This window comes from Notolabrus celidotus, chromosome 10 (genome assembly GCF_009762535.1).
Source record: "Notolabrus celidotus isolate fNotCel1 chromosome 10, fNotCel1.pri, whole genome shotgun sequence".
In the NCBI taxonomy this organism is placed as follows: domain Eukaryota; kingdom Metazoa; phylum Chordata; class Actinopteri; order Labriformes; family Labridae; genus Notolabrus; species Notolabrus celidotus.
In genome coordinates, this window is record NC_048281.1 from 9,479,698 (window position 1) to 9,506,538 (window position 26,841).

Consider the following 26,841-nt stretch of genomic DNA (forward strand, 5'->3'; position numbering starts at 1 on the left):
CTCCTCCTCTAGTCTTACTTAATCTAGTCTGATCTGCATGCCTCATCAGCTGCAGATGACATATTTGTTGATCACCAATATCACACAGAGCTAATTACAGGGCTGTGATTGCGCTTGGTGTTTGTGTCAAACTGTTTTTAGTGCACATGCATGCTTATGTTCTTTTCCTCCAACACATTTAGTGTCCTCGCTGTCTTCCCTCACAGCTGTGTGGTGTCCAGGCATCAGGAAGATTTAGTTTGGCTTTATTTTATGAGTTGCATCACCCTGCAGAGCCTCTCCTGGAAACAAGAGTCCATTTCATAAATGTGACACAGTATGTTTATAATTTGTGACATATAAGACCCTCATTTTACCAAAACACTGTAAGAAGTGACTTCATACAGCCAGAGACTTCACTGGACACCACACAGGCAGATGTGGTGTTAGTGAACATGTGTTTATAAGAGGTTGATATTTACGGTTGACTGATTAAAGGAGGACCCTCAGAACATGGTCTGCAGATGCGCATGCAGGGCAGGAGGAGTCTCTGCATGTTTTGAGGAGGCTGAAGCTGATTTGAATCATGTGCTGTGGTCCTCACCGTCACCAGATCTCCACCAGATTGATGTTTTGCCAAGCTCCACGCCCTTTGGTTTCTGTTGATGCACATGTTAAGCTTTCCACTGCATGTATCAGCCTTTTTTTTCAAGCTGCAGATTTCTTTGATAAATTAGCCAGCACCTAAATTACCAGTGGGTTAAATAAATTCTGAATATTTATTTGTATTATAGTCCAAAAATGCCAGACATGTGTTGTGTCGCGGCTGTAGCGCATCCACCCGGCACTAGCCGACACTGCAGTAATATATTAGTGCTATAATACTTTACAACCTGGATGTAAACGAGCACAGATGACAGACGGCATCTCATAGTGCGGCGTGGTTTGTCAGTATGTTGATTAGGGATGGGCACTTCAAGACAAAATACTATTGGATAATCATTAGCATCTATTCAACGATTATTCAAATATCCCCCCCCTCATTTTTTCTTCTCCTATTTTTAAGATTTCAAAAAGAAGATCACACTCAGAAATATTCTAAACGCACATATAGCAGCTCAACACTTCCTCGTCTTCCACTGTTTTATTACAGAGAGCTTTATGATTATGCAGCATACCTGGCCCTCCCTCTCTGCGTTTGTGTGGCATTGGCGTTAACCAGCAGCAGGACGAGGGGCTAAATAAATGATGAAATAAACAAGTATGAAATTAGCCGGAACATCCCTGACTTTACCCACAAAACATGTTGTTACCATTAAGATGTGAATTAAAAAAGAAAGAGAGAAAGAGAAATAAAAGTATCAAACATTTCATGATTAAGAACAAAACAAAAATCCAGACGTTAGGTTCGTGGACTTTTCTAATAAAACAAAACCAAACCACACAAAACAAACTAGGAAATACTCAAAAGTAGAGATTAAAAAACAAAACTGTTCTGAGTAAAATTTTCTTTTATGCATTTTTAAGTCCAATATCTGAAGCTCAAATGTGAGTTTCTTCTGTAAGAATGTCCTGGCTTTAATTTGTTGTCACATTTCTGCTGATGATCCTTAAAAGAGTCGACATAAACTTCCTTTTGAATCTGGGCTGCAGAGACAGAGACATGCATTAGTATCAGTAACCATATGTCTGGAGGAGGATGCTCGTGTTTCAGTGTTTTCTCTGCATGAAGCCAAGCGTGAAGTTAAATCTGTAGAGGAAGTGAACCAGAAAAGTCCCGTTTGTGTTTGTGTGTGTGTGTGTGTGTGTGTGTGTGTGTTTTTGTGTAAATGTTCTCTGCTACATTCACTCTCCTCTCTGTCTGGCTCTGTATGTGTGGTCTGTGTTAACACTGGTGGCTGTTTTTACATAATGAATGTTTACTGTGTATCTCATCGTCTCTCGCTCTGCCACCGGGCCTAGACCTCTGCTGAGTCACCGTGTGGTCACTGCTGGCTCATCACGCTGCAGGAATATGATAACTCTGCTGCTGCTGCTGTTTCCAAATACTGGAACAACAGCAGCTCTACCCATCCCACTTTAATAGCAAGTGATTGAGTCATTAGACATCTAGAGTATGTTGGCTTGTGCTTGAACATGTTAAGACTGTTCCCTCTCGCTACAATCCATGTATGTGAAGCCAACCCTTCATAATGTTTTAAAGAGAACGTGTGGTACGTTTAAAAAGCAGGGTCACATTTCTATACAAAAAGTAGGTTCTTCAGCCTGCAGCCACCAAACAGGTTATAATGGCTGCTTTACAATCCTGAAGGGGAAGTTTGCTCAATTGTTGTATCGTCCTCTAAAAGTGTCTGTTCTTACCAGTGACAAGCTCTGATTATTTTTTAAAGTCTGACCACTTTAATAAGACATATACTATTCCTATAACCGAATACAACTGTCACATAGGGCTGGGCGGTAATTCCATAACGATAATTATCGTGATATAATTTTTCTCGATATAAATATAAAGAATGTTCTATAAAAATTTGATATAAATAAACATGTTATCACCCCCAGCCACTTAAAATGAAGGGGGCGCTAATGAGCCTTAAGCGCTAATTACCACCCAACATTAGACAGAAGAAGAAGACAACATTGAACAGCCATGTCGCAGGGTGCGAGGTAAGCGGGGGTAAAAACGTTCAGAGCAGAATTTAAACACAGCCGAGACACGTATAGAATAAGAAACTACAAAATAAAACTTCACAAAATTCACATTTTACACAACAGACCTGCCTCCTGTTAACACTGTCAAAAAAGATGGATTCAAGAAGACTTTCAGAAAACTAAATACACATACAAACCATCAAACCATCTGGGTTTTTTTTTCAACTTTCATTCAGGACCAATAATCTGCCTTTAAATTTAAATGAAATAATGATTTGAAATTTATCGTGATAATTATCGATATTGACTGAAATGAAAAAATTATTCAGATAACATCATTTTCAATATCGCCCAGTTCTACTGTCACATCAATCTCTTAAACGCCATCAGATACAAAAGTAGCAATTCCACCTTGAAGAACAGGAGAGTCGCAGGTCTACATGTGCCACCACTAGCTGGGGTTGTAACTCCTGTTTCTGCCATAACTCTACAATGCTCTACCATCTTGATATAAACGAGCACAGGCGGCGTGGTTTGTCAGTATGTTGATCTAGAAATCAGAGAAAAAGTTATATGTAGGCTGTCTGGTTAAACTGACACATAACCACTCCACCAGCATGTGGACGTTAAACTGCAAGGAGGACTGAAGTCTTGTGGTGCTAGCTCTGCTGGTGTTAGCCTCATTCTGCAAACCAATTTGACATGGCATTCTATTTAAAAGGCTTCAGTCAGCCTTCTCTTCCTGCTTCCCCTGCAAACCGCTTTGCAACCCTCCTCCACTCCAGCACCTCCTCTTCTTCTGTGTCTGATTCTACCAGTGTCACGTCAAAGATACATCCTCAGATGCGCTGGGACACATCATCAGTGATGTTCCTGAGGTCATCGGGTGTTTCGGGTCTCTCAAAATGATACACCATCACTCAGGTGACCCAGCCTGGGTTGATCAGACCCTGCAGCACTTGCCGACAGCTCACTCCTCCTGAGCCACATCCATCTGGAAGCCCTTCCCGCTGTCTCCATGGAACTTGATGGCTTTCCTCTCGGTAGCCCCAGTGATCCCAAGTTGCGTGTAGACCCTCCTCGATGCGATCATATGTATTATCACTAATGCACACCAGGGGTGTTTGCTGCTGCTCTCCCTGCCTTGGCTTTGCATCTACAGTATGCACATGAGAGAGAGGGGAGGTGTGCTCTCCCCACCTCAGGCTTAGGCATTCCACGTAGGCACATGGAAGGGCAGGGAGCTCCGAGAACTGAGCCATACCACCAAATATAAATCATTGCATGCAAATAACGAATTCCCTTTGATGAAAGAGGTTCAAAAATATCCGAATGACCCCTTATTTTTGTTAAAGTGTTGATGGATGAACAGAGAATAGTGTGTCGTATTTTCTGCTGCAGCTAATATTCTCCTCTTAGATCAATGCCCCTCGTAAAACCACAAACAGAAGTCTGCTGTATATGTTTTACCGTTTACTCGTCAGCATTCTGTGACTCTTTTTTCCTGGACAGAGGGACGGTTTTCATACAGGCAATCACAACATTTCATTGTGAACCATGTTTGCGTAAAGCAGTAACACTCACTGTTCCATGACACTGATAAGGCCCAACAGCAGCCGGTAATCTGCTGCACGTATTTGCTTTGTAGCTCACGTCTCTTTATCTGCTAACATATGCACGTGTCTTGTGTTGTGTGGCGACTTAGTGAACAAGCTGCGAGCAAACATCCGACACTCCGTCCGTCTGATTGTGAGCCGTAAAGCTGATATTGAGAGGAAGGAGAACTTCAAACGTCGTAGAAATGTCAGCGTCTGTCGGTGTGCACGCTCTGAGATTTATACCTTCAGTCTCTCTGCATACAGGAAACAGTCTTGTGAGTCGTAGCTGTAGTGCAATTTCTTCAAAGTAGACCTGGACCAGACAACAGGTTTGGTTTATGACCGTGGCTGAGACAGAACTCGGTAGCAGGAAGCAGAGAGGGAGGGCCAGGTATGCTGCATAATCATAAAGCTCTCTGTAATAAAACAGTGGAAGACGAGGAAGTGTTGAGCTGCTATATGTGCGGTTAGAATATTTCTGAGTGTGATCTTCTTTTTGAAAGCTGAAAAATAGGAGAAGAAAAAATGATGGGGGTTCTCTTGATTCAGGGGAAATAACTGCCAAGATGGCGGCGTGTGTGTGTGTGTGTGTGCGTGTGCGTGTGTGTGTGTGTGTGTGTGTGTCCCTCTCTTTGTCTCCATGTCTGTGTGTGGTGTTTCCACTGGTAATAAGATGACAGGCTTGGAAGTGAGCGAGAGAGAGATCCTTGATTTAATTTAACGGCTCCTCCACATCAGAGACAGACGGAGACAGAGAGGTCGCCGTCTCCTGGTTCTATTTTTTTAACAGCAGTTTTCAGGATGAACAGGAACGGAGGTTTTTAGGGAAATGGTGTGGACTTTTAGGGGCTAGTTTCTCCCTGAGATACTACAGTTTCATCCCTCTTCATGTTGAAAATCAGAAGCAGCATGGGTGTACTCTACACTCAGAAATTAACCAAAGAGATGCCATTAAAATGTTCATTATAACCAAAAATGGTCCAACCTAAATAACAGGATTGTGTTTCGTGAATGTAAGACATCATAAAATGTAACTGCTATATTGAACCAGTATAATTTAAACTTCTACACACACTACCAGTCAAAAGTTTAAAACACCTTCTCATTCAAGGGTTTGTATTCATTTCAATTATTGTAAACACTGTAGATTAATACCAAAGACATCAAAACTATGAAAGAACATATATGGAATTATTTAATGAACAAGAAAGTGTTAAACAAACCAGAATATGTTTTATATTTTAGATCCTGTAAAGTAGCCCCCTTTTTCCTTCATGACAGCTTTGCACACTCTTGGTATTCTCTCAGTCTGCTTCATGAAGTGGTCTCCTGGAATGGTTTCTGGTTAACATGAGCCTTGTCAAGAGCTCATTTGTAGAATGACTTGCCTTCTTAATATGTTTGAGACCATCAGTTGTGTTGTTCAGAGGTAGGGTTAGTACAAAATGGATAGCCCTATTTGACTACTGTTGTAATCCAGATTATGACAAAACCAGATTATTTCATAGTTTTGATGTCTTCAGTATTAATCTACAATGTTGAAAATGATTAAAATAAATAAAAACCATTGAATGAGAAGGTGTGCCCAATTTATGACTAGTAGTGTATAATGTGCTGATTCTGCACCAAAATGAAAATAAAAGTTACTCCGATTCATTTTTTCTTTAATAAGTAGGTATTTAAAAAAGTATTAAACATTTCTGCACAGTGTATAAATCAGCATGTGCTGCAAACAGTGCAAAAGGGGCTGCAAATCATCAATCAACGTCATATGCTCCACCAAATATGTATGTACAATAAACCTGTGATACTGTCTTGGCGAAAGATCTGCTGTGGACGTTTTGGTTTGCTCTATCCATAACTGAAAGGTTATCACGACTCACGAACATCAGCTTCTTCCTTTCTTTCTTTGAACATCTTATTTTGGTTTTTACGGCTGATGTGTTCAGACATGCGGCTACAAAGTCAAAGAAATAATGTCAAAGGTGTGAGGATGAAAAGGTAGCAAGAGGCAGCATGAGCACAGGGAGTTGGGAAATGCCATTGTTATCCAAAAAACTGAGAGATTCTTACTCAAGAAGAAGAAGAAGTACCCGATAGCCCAATGGCAGCTGGTTATGTAAATGAGGCTCTCAGTGCATACATATCCTACAGCTACAGATGAAATCAAAGACAGGAGACAACCTGCCTCTTTGTATAAAACTGTCTGAACTCCCAGGGAAGTCTGGAAGGTTTTTTATCTCAGGGTTAGGCTGTGATTGGATGAGTGAAGTGTTTTCTGCCTGGCAAAGACCTTCAGCACTCACAACCATTCAAACCACCCAATATTTTACCTCATGATATCAAAGTTGTCCACTTGTATGTACTTGTCCAAAGCTTTTAATGCACTGACTTTTGTGTTTGTGAGACAGAAGTCTGCATCAAGCCCGTCACAGTTATTCTCCACAAAATAATCGCACATCAAAATATTTTCATTAAACTCACCACAGCATGCTAAATTCTCTTCAAACTCGCCTTCTTGAATTTGTTTTTTCTGAGTTTGAAGAAAAAAAATTGAGAAACAAGGAGAATGACTCGATGCTGGGAGTCTGGGGCCTAATGTTTTTAAAAGGTCAGGTTATGGAAAGTCCCTGGGCTGTGAGTGAATGTGTTTTTAAATGTGTTTTTATTTTAGCAAAGAAAAAGCAGCATAAAAAGAGAGACTGCAAACAGGAGAGGAACACGAACAAGCCCAGAAAAGTCTTAATTTATCTCCATTTCAACCAGAAATGCTTGAATATTTTTTAAAGATCATTATCAATAATAGCTTGGTCCCTTTAAATTTAAATGTGTCCTATGAACTGGAGTAGGATTTTTAAAATGTTATTTTAGAGTCTTAATGAGTGCTGCAGCAACAGAACACTGGAGGAAAAGAGGAGATGAAATGAGAGAATTTGGGATTGGAGGATTTGTGAAGGGATGATGACAGAGAGATTTTAGTCCAGATACTTGAGGGGGGTTTTAAGGGTGGATGTGTTTTTATTTTGGGGACTCCGGATGTGGATGACGGCTACAGGGAGTTAGCCATCTGTCTGCAAAGAGGAGGAGCCTCTCAGACCGCCTCTCTGCTGCTGTTTCTGGGTCTCTTAAACTCAAACACAGGGTGCAGTTGTTGCTTTGCTTCTTTTGTGACTCAGCTTTACCCAAGTTCAGAAAAGGAACAACAAAAAAAGTTTGTTTACCTCCGGTTGTCAAATAAAGAAAAGGTTAGACAGACCTCCTGCGTCGACCTCATCTGAATAGAGCTGAATCTAAATGTGAGATTACCATTTCATACTGAGGAGTGGAGTTTCTGTGGAGGTTTAACCCATGGTTAAAGTCTGCTGATTCCCCATCAGGGCTCTGTGCGGGTCTTTGTTTGGGCCCTGTCATCAGTCTAATTACTGTAATCCCCCCCTCTGTCTGAGAACAAAGAGACTGATCTGAGGATTTAGCCCAGAGACACTAGACCTCCTGCCTGCAGGGTACCTCACTACCTGCTCTTGCTGTCTGGAAACAAAGCAGAGACCATAAAAATAGTTAACCTGTGAAAGAAGTACAAGATAATTACAGGAAATTGCCAGAGGAACGAAAAGAACAAGAAAGATATAATGTATCGTGAACGGGTGGTGTTGCAAATTAGACTCCCAGCAGGGTGAGCAGGACCACAACTCGAGTTCTTTCTGCGGTTCTGTTGATTTGACATGAGATCATTTTTCCCATGTGTTGTTGTTGCTTTGAGAATGAATTACAGTTACTAAATGTTGGCCAATCAGAATGAAGTATTTAACTGTGCGTATTTCATGAAAAATAAAATGTAGAAATATGAAACGAAATTGAGATAAACAGATCGTCTTTTCCAACTTACCTACTTTTGTTCAGGTTAGCAAGTGCTCAGATTACAGGCTGGTGGCTGTGCTACACCTTGTAATAAAAATATTAATAATTTTGATAAAATATGAATAATAATTTGATTGAACAAGTGCACAAATCCCTAGTTAAAATAATAAAATAAAATATTTTAGCATTTCATCATCTTTAAATTGATTTGTCATTTTTTCTCTGTATTTCTTTGTTTATTTTTCCAAAAATAATATATTTTTTGGGTAAACATGAACTTAGTTTTTCTGTTTTATATATTTCATTATTATTTATTTATTTTTAATTTCTTCAAAATAATGCAAGTAAGTTATTTTTCCTTTCTGCACTGGCTCTTATAAAAAATAATGTTCCAGATGTAATATATACATAAAAAAAATCATATAAGTAAAAAGGCTGCGCTGAAATTTCCAATATATATGATATGAAAATATAGAGAAAAAAAGGGAAAAATAAAAATAAAAACAAAGGAAATTCTCTATCATAAAATAAGAATCCTTGTCATTATATTTATCTTTTTATCTATGCATTTATTTCATTTTTAATATATTTTTGAACTCCCATATTTCACATAACTTCAGGTTATTTAATACATTTTCATTCATTAAAGTGATTTATTTTAATTTCTAAACCTCTCATCCAACTTTGCATTCACATGTTAGCAGTCTGTTTTCCCTCTTTGAATTCCAAATGCTTTAATATACTGTAGAAGAAGAAATAAAGGAGGCAAGCAATGCAGATGTTTTTATGCTTAAAATGGGACACAATTTGTATTTATGCTGCATCAAAAATATTGAATTCAGTTTAATTATAAAGCGTGAAAATGTGTTGGGCGTCTTCATAGAAATGATATGAGCAATTTGTCAATGTGCCTCTAGATGGCAGCATTGAAGTTCTTCCAGTCTTATGTTTCCTGTTGATAGTTATATTTATTTGCACAATCAAAGGGTTTTCCAAAAATTGCACCATGATCCAGACAGAAGTCCAGGTGATGCTTATGTGTCGTTATGGTGTCAGCAGGGCTGCTCTCACTACACGTTCATTGAGCAGCTCCCTCACCCCATGACATGGATGGATGAGGAGGGAGTGGCTTGAGCTTATATATGAAGGTTTGGTGACAGGGTACACAGTCATGGTGCAGAAGTGAAAGTGTGTTTTCTATGCTCTTCAGCTCCTAAGTGTGTTTGAATTCCCTTTTGTGAAGGTTTCATAAAGACAGTGTGAACTCTGAGCGAATCAGAAGCATAACAATCTGAATATGTGCTGTTTACCCACAATCCCTTGCTGCAAGAAATTTCAGATACAGCTATCAGGGATGTCCTGAGTTGTAGAAGATATTATTCTACACATATTTATTATTTATTTTCTGTATGAGAAATGGTTGTTGAGTTTTCTGAGATGCTTTTTGATGAATACACTTTTAAAGTTCAGCCTGTTTTATCTTTATGCTCTTCTGTCTCCACCAGGTGGCTCTGCTGGGTTTGGACCTCTTATCTGCCTTAGTGACACGGTTACAGGAGAGATTCAGGGCCCAGGTGGGAACAGGTAAGACTCTGATTTATATTTTTTATTAGCTAAATCTATATTTGATATCTTATCCTGTGTAACTTATCCTGATGTTCCCTTTTAATGGTCCAAGAAATATTCATCCCACATTTCTGAAACAAGGTCCTTCACCTCCTGGACTTTACCCCCTCAGAATCTAAGCTATGGGTGATAAAACTTGATAGAATTTTTAATTAGAAGGGTGTGTTTTTGTAGGTAAACCTTTAATTTTTTTGGGAGTTAAGTTAAGCATTATTTCCTCATTCTCCTTCCCCCCCCTTGAAAGTTGAATAACAGGACTGAGAGATGTTGTTGTCCTGGCTGTGTCTCACCTCATTATCACCTTGTTCATTGCTCTCCTCTGCTCCCCTCCCCCAATGTGATTTCCAATCCTTTTTATAAATTGTGATATGTTATTCTTATTTATTTTCCCTCAGTTCTGCCCAGCCTTATCGATCGATTGGGAGACTCAAAAGACCAAGTGAGAGAACAAGACCAAACAGTGCTGCTTAAAATCATGGAACAAGCTGCCAGCCCACAGGTACAAACATGAAGCCTCACACACGAAGCCTGCTGCTTGTGTGCTTCTGTTCTTTTCATTTAGCTTGTAAATCTTAATTTGAGTCACTCCTGAGTTGATTCTGAACCTCTGATGTTGTGATCCAACCAAACCCTTCTCACCTAAAAACCAAGTTACAAAGTGCTTCACGTAGGCAACAAAATAAAACAGGCAGTTAATAAAATCAAGATGTGTGTGTCAAGATAAAGAAATAAAACACATTTTAAAAGACATAAAATTCCCCTAAAAGAACTCTAAAGGAATAACATTATTTTAAAATATATTTCTTAAGACGGTTAAAGTAAAGTAAAACAAAATTAAATTAAATTCAGATAAAATCAGGAAAGGCTCTATGATAAAAGTATGTTTTCATAAGAGATTTGAAAGACTTCACTGACTCAGCAGACCTGAATTCCTCAGGGAGATGGTTCCAGAGTGTTGGACCCCTCACTGGGAACGCCCTGTCCCCTTTCCTTTTCATTTTCGTATTTGGAATGCACAATAAATCTCCGCCTGAGGATCTCAATGAACGCGTCGGCTCGTAAGGTACTAAAAGTACTGCTATATAGCTTGGAGTAAGTCCATGTAGAGCTTTAAAAGTATTCAGTAAAATCTTAAAATCAATTCTAAGACATACAGGGAGACTGCAAGGAAGCTCAAACCGGAGAGATATGGTCGTATTTTTGGTTTTGGTTAAAACCCTGGCACCTGGCAGGTTACGTCCATACCATGATGCATCTGAAGTAACCTCTGTTATATTTCATCATTGATGCTGAATGAATGCTGCTCACCTGAAAGCTTACTGTCTCTGTTTTGCAACTTTATAATTTGAATGCTTTAAACCATCATTAATTCATCAAGCATTAAAATTCCACCATGAGTCCCCTATCTAAAAATAAGTGCAGCCATTCAATACCTGGATGCAGTCGATAACACCTGCAAATAGACTCATTGGTATTCTAATGTTTTGAACAACAGACACTTTTAGTGCAGTGAATGTATTCATGCAGAAATGGTTTACGAGAATCAAACTAAAGTACATGCATGTGTTGTTTTGTCATATTGTTTCAGTACGTGTGGGACAGAATGCTAGGAGGCTTCAAACACAAGAACAACAGGACCAGAGAAGGAGTGTGCCTTTGTCTCATCGCCACACTGAGCACGTGAGTCTAATACCTCCTCCCCATGTCAGTTACTCTGGTCTTAATGTAAAGATAGCATTACATATCCTTTAAGATCTTCCCTCCTATGATTTAATCTCATCAGATGTTTGATGATCTCTTCTGTAAATATATTTAGATTCTTGTGTACTCTTTCCTCAAGTGGGTCTGGTTTTATCGGGCTGATTTGTTTCACTTCTTGTCTTCCAGATACGGAGCTCAGGGCCTGACCCTCAGTAAAATCGTTCCCCACATATGTAACCTCCTGGGGGACCCCACAAGTCAGGTATGTCCGGTCAATGCTTCTCATGCTTTGAACAAAGGAATAAAGTAGGATTATATTTAATTGTCTGCTTTTTGTGGTCCAATGTGCATCAAGAGTTTCTGATTATTTCATGTGACGTCTGGTCGACAGGTACGTGATGGAGCCATGAGCTGCTTGGTGGAGATCTACAGACATGTGGGTGAGAGGGTGAGGATGGATCTCAGCAAAAAGGGCCTTCCACAGTCACGGTACGACAAACAGAGAGCCACAAACCTGTCGCCGTCTGTCTCACCTTTGTGCCTCCTCCTTTCATCCTTTTCTGCAATTTCTTTTTTTAATTTCTCACTCAGTTACTGACAAAATAAAAACCTAAACACAGCATGCATCAGGAGAGGGCATTCAATGGTCAGAGGAGGATTTTTCATCAGATCTACTCCAGATACAAAGAGGGTTCTCCCCCTTGTGGCAGAAAAAACATATTGCAGCTTTAGAGTATGAATTGATTTACTGAAGGAGATTTTCTGTTTATTTAATGCACCAGGCTGAAATAATACACTTTGATTAAATAAATCATGCCTACATGAAGGTTAATAAATGAAGTGTTTGTTTGAAACTGTTTTATTTACCCTGTAAAGCCTGAACCATCAGATAATGTCCAGAAAGTTCTAATTGAATTTGTGAATACAAAGCAGACGAACTGTTATTTTCTTTACCCTAACTCCAAAAATCTATTAAACACAGACAGCTGGATCCTGTTTAAACAGTCTCTGTGTGTCTCTGCTCTGCTCTCTGTCACACCTGCAGCTCTTAAACAGCTACTCTACCTCTAATGGCCTCCATTTACTGACACGTTATGAGGTCTTTTTGTGTAAAGACACACACATCACGTTTCTATCTGCTGTAGACAGACTGAGATTAGAGGAGAGAGTCAGTGATGTCACCTGGTCCCTGTGTGTTTTCTGTTGGACCGGTGAACTGTTGACAGGGAGCTTCACATGACACATTTGATAAGAAAATGAGTAAATACAGACAGAGAGCACTCTCTCTGCAGATACACACACCTGTTGGTCTGTGTTCAGTGAATGTTTCTGCCCCAGCACACACTTTCTTGCAAAAGTAAGAAAATTAAACCCAGGGATTCATTTTTTGTTGTGAATGTATTGAAACAGGTATCAACAGTGTTTGATTTTTACTAGTATTATGCCAAAGTTCAAATTTATGGTATCATGACAACTCTAACATCTCCTCAGTCAGTTTTGAAGGTCTGTCTTGTAATCAGGCTCTAGACAAAACCTTTGATCAGAGTCAAACTCAGAGACAGACCAGCTGTGTTCCTCTCTTTTTGTATTAAACACAAGTTGTACTGGTTTCTGCGCATCACCCCCACCGCCTCTCTCTCTTTCTCTCTCTCTTTCTCTCTCTCTCTCTCTCCTTCCCTGTCCCTCTTTCTGGCCTTGGTGCCAGTTTGTCACCAGCGTGGCAGATTTGGATGCCATCTATTTCTGTCCTGGCTTTCCTTCCTGCACAGAGGAGGGGGAGATCTTCACACTGAGGAAGTGATGGATGATGCTGTCTACAGCTCCATCACTCTCTCTGTTTTGATTTCCCTCCACTCTGTTTTCACCCTCTGTGTCTTTCTTTTTTTTACTTTGATTCTTTCTGCACATTTATAATTTCCGTTTGCAGATCTTTTACTCTTCATTTCTGTTTTTGTCCAGGTTGAATGTAATCTTCAGTAGATTTGATGAAGTCCAAAGATCCGGGAACATGATGCCCTCCACCGGCTCAGGTGAGTGTCCGTCCTGTCTCTCATTATTAAAGCTTGCTGTTCTCACTTGTTTATATTACCTTGCATTGTTTGGATGGCTCTCTGACCTTTGCTTTCAACTCAACAAAAACATACATCCAACGTTTAGATGCAAGAGTTGATGACGTAGTTGGAAACAGTCTTTCGGCTGCCAACATGTGCTTCTCTCTTCCTTGTTAGCGTCTTTGTTTTGGTTGTTTTGCTCGCTGCTTATATCCAGCACAGTGGGAAATGAGGACAGGCAGCTGCTCTGTGAAGTCTCAGTACAATGTTGTATAAATTGAGGGCAGTTTGTGGATCTGGAGCAGCTTTTTAATCGGTGCTGTGAGATATTTTTGACATGAGACTGGCGGTTAAGTTGCAGCTTTCTTCATGTGTCCCTCTTCTGTTTCATAACACTCCATTCCTTTGCATTTCTTCTGGGTGCGCTATCTTTCTATTTTGTGTGTGTTGGAAGAAAGGGGGAAGGGGGGCTGCGGTCCAGACGGACAGCCTGGGGTTAGCAGGGATGAGATTTCTCCACAGGAGGTGGACGTTCAGAGGAGCTTTCAGATGTCTCTTCATTTAGCCAAAAACAAAAACAAGCCTCCAGAGGCCTCCCTCAAGGCTGAGTAAATATCAGAGTACAGAGAAAAATTATGAATGTTACTTCACCAAAGAAGCAGTTACTGTGATGAGAGCATTCAGATGTTTGTTTCTTATGTATTTCACATCTTCTGTTTGAATCACACTTCCCCTGTCTGACTCTGAGAGAGCCTTATTTCTTAATATTTATGCAATAGCTGACCATCGCCACGAAGTAAACAACACAGTTACAGATCAATATGAACAGTCGTTTGTCAAATGAAGTACTATTGATATAATTCTGCACATTTTTTAATGTCTTTCGATGACGTTTCTTCCTCTCTGTTGCTCTTTTTGGTCGTCTTCAGCTGCTGATTCTTGTCTTTCCACACTCAGTTTGTAAAATTGTATTTAGTTGTTTGCTTCCAAAATATTATCTCTTTAAGTGTTTTCATTGTTCTCATTTTTGGTGGAATATTTGATTGTTTTCATCACTATAATAAGGATGAGTTGTGATTTTGAAATATTCAAATATTAGTTAATTATTCAAAGAAAGCCCTGACTACTTCATGAAACTATTATCTCATCTATTTTTTATTATTCTTACCAGGCCTGGCTGTAATTCGGTGCAATCACACACACAAGCATCTGAAAGCTTTGCTAACTGTTCATTGATAATGAAAGGAAGAAAGAGAGCATTAAAGCCAGGTATCAGTAAAACAGGTGTGGTTCAGAACCAGAGAAAACTGCAGAGTAGGGATGTAAGGATACACTGAAACCACGATTCAATTCGAATCCTGATTTTTGGTTCACGATACGATTCACTCACGTTTCTCTAACGTTTTTTTCAAGAAAACTGGATTGAGCACAAAATTTGAATAACTATTGTTTATTTCAGTCCTCAGATATGGACAGTTGCATTATATATTATTTTCTCTTATATTTCTTTGTAAACAAAGTAATCGCTTTTCATTTTTAAGGTGTGTTGTAACTCAAATAAAACCACGGCACACTTTTTTACAGCACCTTGCAATAAAAACTAAAAATGACCGTACAGAAATACCTTGTTGGCTTGGAGTTGACATGTTTTTCATCAGGAATATCAGGGAAAGCCAAAATGTTGCCGTACCTCAGACTGTAAACACAAAGGTGCATCCTGAACTGCTCGGTCTTCACCTGCTGTTGCCATGTCTGTTACGCTCAACTCAGTGAGTGACGAGAGAGCAGCGCAAGAGACTTAATGATGTTGAACAAGCGGAGTGAAATGCAGATAGCGTCTTCAACTGTTTAAAAATAATATTGCAATGCAAATTTTGTTTAATCGATTTTAATCCAACCTTATTTGTACCGACTTTTTACCTTTTTGTGATATATCCTTACATCCCTACTGCAGAGACTTTGTCAATCGTTAAAAAGTTCTGTGAAGAACCTCTTTAAACCAAACTAGCACAACATAAGTCTATTGAAACTATGCAAAGAGAGGGAGGCAGCCTGCAGAAATACTTCCAGGTGACTATCGCATGAGGTTTTTGTTTGAAATGCCCATCAGTTTGTCTGACGCTCTGAGGATCTATATGAATCTTCTTTTCAAAAACGTCTCATGCACAGGGTTCCCACGCGTCCTGGAAAACCTGGAAAACCTGGAAAACAGTTGACCAGTTTTCCAGTACTGGAAAACACTTGGAAAATGGGAGAAAAAGTCAAATGTCCTGGAAAATCACATATAGTCCTGGAAAATTATTCCAACATGGCTGCTCGCGACCTGATCCTATTAACAAAACACATCCCCATTCACTGAATGTTGAGTGCATGCTGTGCTGGAAAGTCAGCGACACTGCGCAACTTTTTTCACATCTTTTCTCCTTCACTTCATAATCATGCATTCACAGGAAACGGGGGTATATTGTTTATGTTTTATGGTACATGAACCTTGTAGAGTGCTCTTTTGATTCAAAGAGTCTTATATTTAAGTTATAGTGTGACCAGCGGAGTCGGGCAGAGAGCTTGGGGGTCTGTGCCTCACAACTTTCTCTGCAGGCTGAGAGCTCAATTACCGTACTCTAGCTCAGTTGTTCTCAAAGTGGGGTCCTGGGACCCCTGGGGGTCCGCCAACCATAGCATGGGGTCAGTGAAATAATTTGAATAAATTTCTAATAAATTATAAAATTGTGCTGTGTCATTACAAAACAGCATTCAACACCATTGTTATGATACCATTTGGTGTCTCGAAGGGATATGTGAGTCTTGCTACTGTTAATTTTCTGAAAGCGTTTAAGATCAATTACTTGAAAAGTATAAATGCTGTCATGTTGAGTCCACAAGGAATGAAATGACCCTCTGTATCAAAGGATACAAGTGGTATTTACTTGATTCAAATTAAAGTGTTATCTGTTTATCACTATGGTACAGGGCTGAAGTATTTACATTGATATGTTTTACAATACAAGTAGTTCCAAGGGTGCAAATGGTAGTAAGCATGTGCTTTAGTGATGGGAAGTTTGGCTCTTTTCAGAGAGCTGGCTCTTTTGACTCGGCTCCCTAAGAAGAGCCGGCTCTTTCGACTCCCGAACGGCTCTTAATTGAAGATCTTTTGTAGCTGTATATTTTACCTTAACTTTGCAAATTTATTCTTTTACAAAACCATTCTCACTCTGATCATAGGGTTAGGGTTAGGGTTGTGATTAGGGTTAGGGTTAGGGTTGTGATAAGGGTTAGGGATAGGATTAGGGTTAGGGTTATGATTAGGGTTAGGGTTAGGGTTAGGGTTGTGATTAGGGTTATGATTAGGGTAAGGGTTAGGATCAGGATTAGGGTTAGGGTTAAGGTTAGGGTTGTGATTAGGGTTAGGGTTGTGATCAGGGTTAGGGTTAGGGTTGTGATTAGGGTTAGGGTTGTGATTAGGGTTAGGGTTCTGATTAGGGTTACGGTTATGATTAGGGTTAGGATTCTGATTAGGGTTAGGGTTGTGATTAGGGTAAGGGTTGTGATTAGGGTTAGGGTTCTGATTAGGGTTAGGGTTGTGATTAGGGTTATGGTTAGGATTAGGGTTAGGGATAGGATTAGGGTTAGGGTTATGATTAGGGTTAGGGTTAGGGTTGTGATTAGGGTTAGGGCTAGGATTAGGGTTAGGGTTATGATTAGGGTTAGGGTTAGGGATAGGATTAGGGTTAGGGTTATGATTAGGGTTAGGGTTAGGGTTATGATTAGGGTTAGGGTTAGGGTTGTGATTAGGGTTAGGGTTAGGATTAGGCTTAGGGTTAGGGTTAGAACCAGAACTAAACTTAAGCAAACAGAACCAGAACAAAACTCATGCAAACAGAACCAGAACCAAACCCAAGCAAACCGAACCAGAACCGAACCAGATCCGAACCAGAACCGAACCTAATCAGAACCATACCAGAACCGAACCTGAACCGAATCTGAACCGATCCATAACCGAACAAAACCAGAACCGAACTTAAGCAAACAGAACCAGAACCAAACTCATTTAAACAGAACCAGAACCAAACCCAAGCAAACCCAACCAGAACCAAACCAGACACGAACCAGAACCGTACCAGAACTGAACCGGAACCGAACTAGAACCGAATCTATTCAGAACCGAACCAGAACCGAACCGGAACCGAACCAGAACCGAACCAGAATCAGAACCGAACTCAAGCAAACAGAACCAGAACCAAACTCGAGCAAACACAAACAGAACCAGAACCAAATCCATGCAAACAGAACCAGAAACAAATCCAAGCAAACCCAACCAGAACCGAACCAGACCCGAACCAGAACCGTACCAGAACTGAACCAGAACCGAACCAGAACCAAATCCATGCAAACAGAACCAGAACCAAATCCAAGCAAACCCAACCAGAACCGAACCAGACCCGAACCAGAACCATACCAGAACTGAACCAGAACCGGAACAGAACCGAACAAGAGCCGAAGTCAAGCAAACAGAACCAGAACCAAACTCAAGCAAACAGAACCAGAACCAACTCAAGTAAACAGAACTAGAGCTGAACCAAACTGGAGCAAACATTATTAATGTCCTCAGGTTGGCATTGAGAAAAATCAGATGCCTCAGTTTGGATGGGCTGATCCAATTTGTCCTCTCAGTGAGTATTTGCCCGGTCTTCAAGAAGACTCTCTCTGAAGGAACAGATGAAGCCAGGATACACAGCCTCCCCTCCATCACCTGTATCCTATATCCTCACGTGATTGGCCGCATGGCCGCCATGCTGACCAATCAAAACAAAGTTCTGCTGTGAGCAGAGATGGGGCTGAGCACTGAGAGTGAAAGGAAAAATCTGAGAGCTGGCTCTTCTGATTCCCTATAAAACAACGGCTCTCAGAGCCGCAGCTTTTGATCATGACACATCACTAATGTGCTTAATCTGTGTTACAATTGTGAGGGGGCCTTGGACAATTTTCTCACCTGTAAGGGGTCCCTGGCTCCAAAAAGTTTGGGAACCCCTGCTCTAGCTAGTAGGAGTGCAAACTCCCGATAGTCAAAACAAACGGAAATAAAAAAACAGGACATTTGCTTTGTTTTATATCGACCACTTAGCAGGATGAATATCATGATTAAGATGGTATATTTTGAGTTTGAGTTGAGTTTAGAAACATTTGTGGCCATTTTTGTCATTCAGTTCTATTTAGGTCATTAATGCACTGATCCTCTGATCATTATTATTATTTATTTATTTCAGTAAGGCAGCTTCCTGATTCCTTTGCAGGCTCTTTAGTTTTTTTCTTAGCTCATTTTATATTTTTTGAGAAAAGAGAAAGCTGAGATGTTGCCCATCATTGTTACTTGGTTGCACTAATAAAGTGAAGTGCTGTACATCTGTGGTTGCATTATTCTATTATCAATTTGCCATAATTTTTAAGTATGAAAGAGATGATTTCATTGATAGCCATAGACTACATGTCTTTCAATGTAGACTTCCACTGAGAGGAACATATTAGACTATTTAGGAACTAAATTAGGAACTACATTTAGACTGTCATACCAGCTTGATCATCAATGGAAATGTCCTGGAAAATGATTTCTGGAAAAGAGTGGGAACCCTGCATGCAGATTATTTCCTTGGTGAAGACGTGTTTCATAAGACTACTTTTGTTGCTGTTTTGATAAAAATAGATAAGCTTGTGGGAGTATAGAGTTGGTTTTAGGACTGTGGAGTCTGTAGATAATCGACCACATCTTGAAAACAATAGATAATAAAATATAGATATACTGTAGATGCACTGACAGTCGCATGTGTGGGATAATTTGGTGACGTTTTGGGGTTGCCAGTTCAGCCTAGCCCCCTCACACAAAGGCTACAGAGCTATTAAACTGTAGGTGAGGTTTGGTCTCATGTGTTTCAGTTTGACACTTTCAAATGAGAACAATAAGGATGAAGTGTGAACACAAACACTTGTGAACCCACTCAGATCCCTCAAATATGCAGATCTATCTTCCTAAAGTCGTCTTATTCTGGATGTTTGTTTTTTGTTACCTGTCCAGTTGTGACCTCTGTGCTGGCGAATTGGCTCTGACACCCTCTCTGCTGACTCTGTCCCATTCCAGCTGACTGCATCCACAGAGCATTCACAGTGTGCAGGGAATACAGCTGAGTCAAGGAGAAAACACTCAGACAGAGCTCAGCGTTTCATAACAGTCTGCAGCATCTCCCTGCAGCTGCCGCTCGCACTCGCTTCACACGTGGAGTTAAACTGAGAAAACAGCTTCATTCATCAGGCTGTTCAGGAGGGTCTGCTAAACCTCTGGCGGAGGATTCCAAACTGCCTCGTTGGTTTTAAAGTGAACCGAGGTGAACAAACTTTAGTTGTTGTTGTTGTGAGTGTGACTTTTGTGCAGACTTATAACTCCTTATTATAGGAGGCTGGTTTGTAAAGTCATAGGAGCTTTGTCAACCATGATGGCTGTCTTAGGAGAAAATCTTGTTCATGGTTGAGATAATATAAGAAAAGCACATAAAGCACAGACAGCATCCTGTCCTCATGCATCAATGAGAGGTTTCAGAGTGAGGGGGCTGCATGAACAGGCACTCTGAGCAGTCAGGGGACCGTTGCCTCGCTCAAGGTCACCTGGGCACCAGCAGGTAAACTGGCATCTATCCAGCTTCCTGATTTCCGTACTTTGGTCCTGGAACTTGGACCCTACAGCTCCTTCAGACTGCCGACCCCCTTCACGATTCATCATTAACTTGACAAAATAAATGTCAACAGTTTACAAACTCCTCTCCTCACATATTTAAAGACAGGTTCTATTAAATGCTCAGTTATCTGAAGCCATTGTGAAAAGTTATTCAACTCAAGGAAAGCGGTCAACCTTGATGATGATGTCGTCATGATGTCATCAGAGTTATTTGGCCACTGCAAATCAGAATCAGAATCAGAAATACTTTATTTATCCCGGGGAGGGAAATTCAGTCATTCAGTCATAAGCAGAAGAAAATGTAGAAAATGAAGACATGGTTGAAGTCCCCGGAGATCAGGAAGAGGGCATTCTGGTGGTCTGTCTGGAGTCTGGCCATGGCAGTGTTGAACGTTGGGCGTTGAGTCGGGTTGGCAGAGGGGGGATGTAAACAGCTATCAGTATGACATGTGAGATCTCCCTGTGCAGATAACATGGTTGGAGGCCCACAGCGCTCTCTGTGCTATCCCGGTCTGCTCAGACAGTCTGGAAGCCATCAATGCTTTTATTAACAGTCGACTGGATTACTGCAACTCACTATATTTTGGCCTGGACCACTCACTCTTGAACCGCCTGCAGCTGGTACAAAATGCTGCTGCCCATCTCCTCACTGGCAAATGCAAGCGTGAGCACATATCCCCTGTCCTAGCTTCGCTGCACTGGCTCCCGGTTGCTTTTAGAATAGATTTTAAAATTCAATATATCATGTCCCTGCCAGGACATTGAGATCATCTGGTCAGTTGCTATTGGTCACTACTGAAATGAGGCTTAAAACCAGAGGTGACCGAGACTTTGAGACGGCTGCTCCTCGGCTCTGGAACAACCTGCCCTGGCATATCCGCTCTGCAGGATCAATCAAGGTTTTTAAATCCTCTCTTAAGACTCCCTCTTCTCCCTGGCTTTTAATCAAGGTTCAGTGGACATCTGACATAATCTTAATTCAATTTTAATTAATTTTATTCTATCTTATTGTATTATATATTTGCACTGTGTTTACGTATTTTAGTATTGTATTTTATTGTTGTATTGTATGCTATGCTTATCATTTGTGCTGTTTTTGATCTGTACGTACAGCACGTGCTCTATAAATAAAGTTTGAGTTTTGAGGTTTTTTTTTTTTAATGGAGAAGTTGTGGTCGGGAATATCCTGATGCAGCCACGTTTCCGTGAAGCACACCATGCTACATTCCTGAAACTCCATCTGACTCCTGGCTAGTCCTGTTAGCTTGTCCACCATATTAGCCAGAGATCTCACGTTGTCCATGATGAGAGAGGAGAGACATGTCTTCTGTCTCCTCTCCATAAACCTCTGTCTTCTTATACCAGCTCTCCTCCCTCTTAGCTCTATGCCTCCTCTGAATCTATGCGCCCTAAATCTCCAGAGTTCTGCGGGAAAAATCCAAGTAATGCAAGTAAAAGTTAAAGTTGGGGAACAACAAAAAAAGCATGCATTGCAAATTGGAGATGTGGAGTACTAGACAAAGACACTTGTTGTGCATGCAGGGTCTAATGAAGAAGATGCCTTTGAATTGCATTATGGGTATTATAAGACCTTTGTAGGATGTAGAATTTCACAGCTTAATTTGGGTCTGTCTTTGCTTCCAGAAAGACCCCCAACCTTACTGAAACAACGAATAATGAAGCGCAATGAAAAGATAGCCTTACTTAAACATCCAGTATAGGTGGTGTCTTTATCTCTGCGTTGATAACACCAGTCAGAGCATCCTTTGAATTCCACAGTCCTTCCATGACATCTTGAAGTTTTGAATCCTGGTTTAGTTAGCAGAAGATGACTTATTTAAGTTGTAAGAACAAATGATGAAGGATAGTCACACTCGGCTCTCAGCAGAGCTGCAGAAGTTGGAAAAGTAAGAAGAGTGTGCAAAAATGAACGAGTCACTGTAGCAGTCATTAGATCTCCAAGCATCATATTCATCTAGATCAGCAGCTTGTCTCCTCTCTTTCACTGACACACTCAAACTCACTGTGTGACTCCACATGATGTACCAATCTAACACTGTTTACATCAGCGGAGAAGAATGTCTAATGTTCATGTGGATGGAGAAGGAGATGCAGTCGATGAAGCCAATATAAACAGAGATGATGAAAGAAAGCAATTAAAGGGGGGAATAGAATTTAATAAGCTAAATGATTTGCCAATAGATAAGGAAATTATGATTACCTATTGTTATTCCAACCAGCAAAATATCTAAAGTAACAAATAAATATCTCTCATACATAAAATAATAATAGTCTGCCTCACTGAAACATATTTGATCCTCAGATCTCACTTTTTGCTCGACTTGCAGTAAACAATCTACATCACACACCTTTTTTTTCCTGCAGATTTCTGTAAGTCTTAACACTGACATATATTTCCCAATTCTGTCTCGTCATGTTTTCATGCTTGTGATACTTGTACGGATCTACTTGTGGGAGAAATGAAGACAGAAGGGGGGGCGGCTTCTTTTCACACAGGCAAGGAAGAAAGGGGAAGGGAGGGGAGCCGAGAGATAGAAGAGAGTGATAGAGGGAGGGAGGGAGGTAGAGCAAAACAAAGCAGCCATTTCTGTAGCAGCACTAGGATGTAAACAGTGGGCGAGAGATATAGACTAGAGAGAGAGAGAGAGAGCGATCAGCTGTGCAGCATTCAGTCCTCTCTGGCTCCAGTGCTGACATCGGCTTTGCACCATGACAGCTGGAGAAGGTAAGAGCCGTTTTTCTCACATGAATTCTGCAGATTTGAACGTCACACAGATTATCCATCAGCCCAGCAGCAGTGTTTGTTCCTGCACGTGTCGGGGGAAACGGTCCATTAGGAAGAAAATTACGTTTTTCTCTCTCCGTTATGTAATCTGATTCTGCACATTTTCTGTGTTCTCATTGATATCTGCACTCTGTATCTCTCCTGAGTGCTCCTGCGTTATGCAGCTGCAGTGTTCGCAGCACAGGACTGTCACCTCTTGTTTATCTTCAGAGTGGGAGGAGTCTGGCTTTAGGACGTGCAGATCAAAGTTATGATGCCTGACAGAAAGTGATACCTGGCCTTTGGGTATGGGCTGACACTGAACACTGATCTGGTACCAGCGTTTCACCAGAGCCATCATCCTCATCACAAAGACACATGTGTGAGTGCTCACAGCTGCAGAGAGAGACCCCTCGCTCAGGCTGCGGGGAAGGCTCTGTATATTCAGTGCGTAGGTAATAGTCAGGCTTAAAGCACTGAAGGCCTGACTTTGTTTTCTTTAAGGAGGAGGTTTCAGCAGGTTATAAAACAGACGGGCGTTAATCTCTCTCTATATGAGCTGCCAAATCAAACCAGACGATCAGTGTCAGGATTAATTATTCCTCTTTAGTTATTTCATACATCTTGAACAGTAGTGGCAGGGTAGGTGTGAGGTGAGGAGATTTTAAAATGCAGCAGGAGGAGCTTTTTCATGAAAGACTCGCATGTATAGTAGATAAAACACCAGTTTGTCTGCAGGGGAATCTAAAATCAGCACAACCTGAGATGTTTCCAAGGAGCTTAAACTCAACGTGGTTGAATTTTTTTTACAATATTATACATAACTTTGTCTGTGAATAGCTTCTTAAAGAATTGATCATTGTTTTTATATGGTTTACATGATATGAGGGCACAAATTTAGAGCTGTTTTCAGTCGAGCTGCAAAAACACCTTTTCTTTCTAACATTGCGTCGCATTTCGTCATGTGAGGGACTCGGGGGCTCCGACTGTGCCTTAGCTTAAGAAGGCTGACACTTTGGGCTGACATTCCCCACACAAATATCTCTAAAATAAAATATTAGGACAGTCATCACCCCCTCTCCTTCTCTGTCTCTTCTTCAGTGTGTCTCTCTCACTTCACTTGTATCAGTCTTCTAAAAAAATTGGCGATGCAGACGCACACAGAGGGATGGAAAGCTGAGGTCATGCGCATGAGCTGCAGGGTGGAGGATAATTAGTGATATAAAACTTAAGTCCCTCACTTCTGCTGTTTATCAGAACTAAATTGCAGACAGGCGTCTCTGATCACAGTTAGAGAAAACCCAAAGATGTACATCCCAAAACAAATGCATCATCAACACTGTTGATCACCTGTGGGGAGTGTTATTTGAGGTCTTTATAAAACCTGCTACTGTTGGATAAAGTCAAAAGATCAGATTACAGCAAAGAGGAAATAATATAAAATAATAACTAGAGTGCATACAGAGGGCACACAGTAATATAAGTTATGTATTTATAGGCCTTCAATCAACCCTCACCACCTTCCCTGACTCAGGTTCAGTGTTCCTTTAAATGCAGGAACATATTGGCCGACAGGTAAAAAGTCCAGTTCAGACAAGACAACTACGAAATGATTTTAAAAACTGGATTCAAATTAAATCACAAACTGAACCTTTAAACTGTTTTGTTATTACAAAGAAATAGATACTTCCTTATGGGGACCAAAATCTTTGACCCGGTGGAAACCCGGCACCTTGATGTGGACATTTTAATCTGTAATGAACCTAAATCCAAAATCAGTATCAGATGAGTGCATCATTAGTCTGTTCTCCTCTCATGTTGAGCTGCTGCTCGATTATAGAGTTCTTATCTTTGTCCAGTGCTGATGGAAGTTCTTTAAGGACTGTAAACTGTGTCTACAATTTTTGCAACCTGCTCAACCACCAAAACTCCGTTCACGTGATGTGGATCCTTTATTTGTTGTTCAAACACAGTTGAAAAGGGCTGCACTGTGCTGCCTTTAAAACATAAAGTAGTCTTTACAGCCTCTGAAATGTGGCATGCATTTGTTTGTTTTAACCCGTAGTGCATGAGATCAGGCTCTTCTTAGTGCTTTATTCTGCAGAAAATTGCTGAAAAGTGTTTTTAAAAATAACTTAACTGTACTCTAAGCCTACAAGTTTATGTCCTTCCTGGAGTCATGATTATAAAACATCAGAAATGTCTTTAGCCGTAGCAGTTTATAAAGAATTTAAAGGAACAATTCAAAAATGTTTGCATCCTTTAAGGACAAAGTTCCCAAAAGACACTACCAGTCAAAAGTTTCGAAACACCTTCTCATTCAAGGGTTTGTGTTTATTTTAATTATTTGAAACACTGTAGATTAATACCAAAGACATCAAAACTATGAAAGAACATATATGGAATTATTTAATGAACAAAAAGTGTTAAACAAAGCAGAATATGTTTTATATTTTAGATTCTGTAAAGTAGCCCCCTTTTTCCTTCATGACAGCTTTGCATACTCTTGGTATTCTCTCAGTCTGCTTCATGAAGTGGTCTCCTGGAATGGTTTCTAATTAACATGAGCCTTGTCAAGAGTTCATTTGTAGAATGACTTGCCTTCTTAATGTGTTTGAGACCATCAGTTGTGTTGTTCAGAGGTAGGGTTAGTACACAATGGATAGTCCTATTTGACTACTGTTGTAATCCATATTATGGCAAAACCAGATTATTTCATAGTTTTGATGTCTTCAGTATTAATCTACAATATTGAAAATAATTAAAGTAAATAAAAACCATTGAATGAGGAGGTGTGTCCAAACTTTTGACTAGTAGTGTGTGTCAGAAGAGTTAGGATTAGGTTTAAAAAACAGAAATGTCCCTTTAAATAAGAGATATCTGATTGTGTAATAGACTTCTGAGGGGCTGCCAGTGGTGTGGGTATGTATGGTTCTATATATATTGCAGATGAATGCATAATTCACTCTGCAGCCTCAGATAGAGTCTGTATTTATAACCAGTGAGAACACTGCCGGCCGGCCAGCAGCCACGTCTCAAAAAGAGGGAAGACTGTGAAAATGTGAGGATTGTTTAATCTGCAGCACATCAGCCAAAGGGTTCTCAGTTTCCTCAACACAATTACAGAACGCCTTTGTAGTTGGCTTAATCCTCGGGGCTGTGTGTGTTTTTCTGTGTGTGTATAAGAACTGTCGTCGCCTCCCACAGTCTGTTCTGTGGGTTATTTGTTAATTGATCTTTGCACACTTTGTACTTCTTCTTCTCTGTTTTTTTGATGTTGAAAAGCACTTTGCACCCTCAGTGTCATCCTGTCAGGACTAAAGTTGGTCCTATCTGGACATCCTCAGCCAGCTTCTTCTCAGTTTCTTCATCACACTTCAATTTAACACCGTCTTTGTGTTCTGCTGCAGCCCTGAGGCTGTGTGTGTTTCTGTGTTTCTGCATGAGTGTCCTGAGTTCTCTGAACTCCTGAATCTGTATTTTCTGGCCCAACTGGTTTCGTTCTTCACACCCCAAAAATTCTTCTTTCACATTTAGATCCCTCAGTGAAAAGAAAAGTAACGTGCTTATAGAGCTGTGAAGGTGAAAATTAGTTCCCAGGATTATTGGACCGTGGAGACCCAGTTCATTCGTTCGCTCCGCAGCTACTCGTGGATTTGAGATCACACAAGTTTCTCTGTGTCGGTGTGAACGCATGAGCTCTGCGTGTGCATGCAAATGTGTGTGTATGAAATGGTGAGCAGGAGAAAGGAGGATCTCTTTGATCACCACACACACACACACATACACACACAGAAAGAGAGAGAGTGAATACGCTGCTTTGGGAAGAGCTTAACGTGTTTTATTCTGCTTGTATGGATTGTGTGTGTGGGG

The 26,841-nt window shown here is 40.4% G+C and overlaps 1 protein-coding gene and 1 non-coding gene across 10 annotated transcripts in view; one reads left to right on the forward strand and one right to left on the reverse strand.

Annotated features, from left to right (window-relative positions):
- The window catches only part of clasp1a (cytoplasmic linker associated protein 1a), a 109,883-nt gene that overhangs the window by 34,396 nt on the left and 48,646 nt on the right, over positions 1-26,841 (forward strand). For all 9 annotated transcript variants that reach the window (XM_034693656.1, XM_034693660.1, XM_034693659.1 and 6 more), the window contains exons 3-8: positions 9,590-9,668; positions 10,106-10,209; positions 11,299-11,390; positions 11,598-11,673; positions 11,803-11,900; positions 13,371-13,441. In XM_034693656.1, the coding sequence (XP_034549547.1) occupies positions 9,590-9,668; positions 10,106-10,209; positions 11,299-11,390; positions 11,598-11,673; positions 11,803-11,900; positions 13,371-13,441 (520 nt within the window). The remainder of the gene's footprint in view (positions 1-9,589; positions 9,669-10,105; positions 10,210-11,298; positions 11,391-11,597; positions 11,674-11,802; positions 11,901-13,370; positions 13,442-26,841) is intronic.
- Positions 9,073-9,199, reverse strand: LOC117820838. Its single transcript, XR_004632858.1, has one exon. It is a non-coding gene; the product is annotated as a U4atac minor spliceosomal RNA (small nuclear RNA).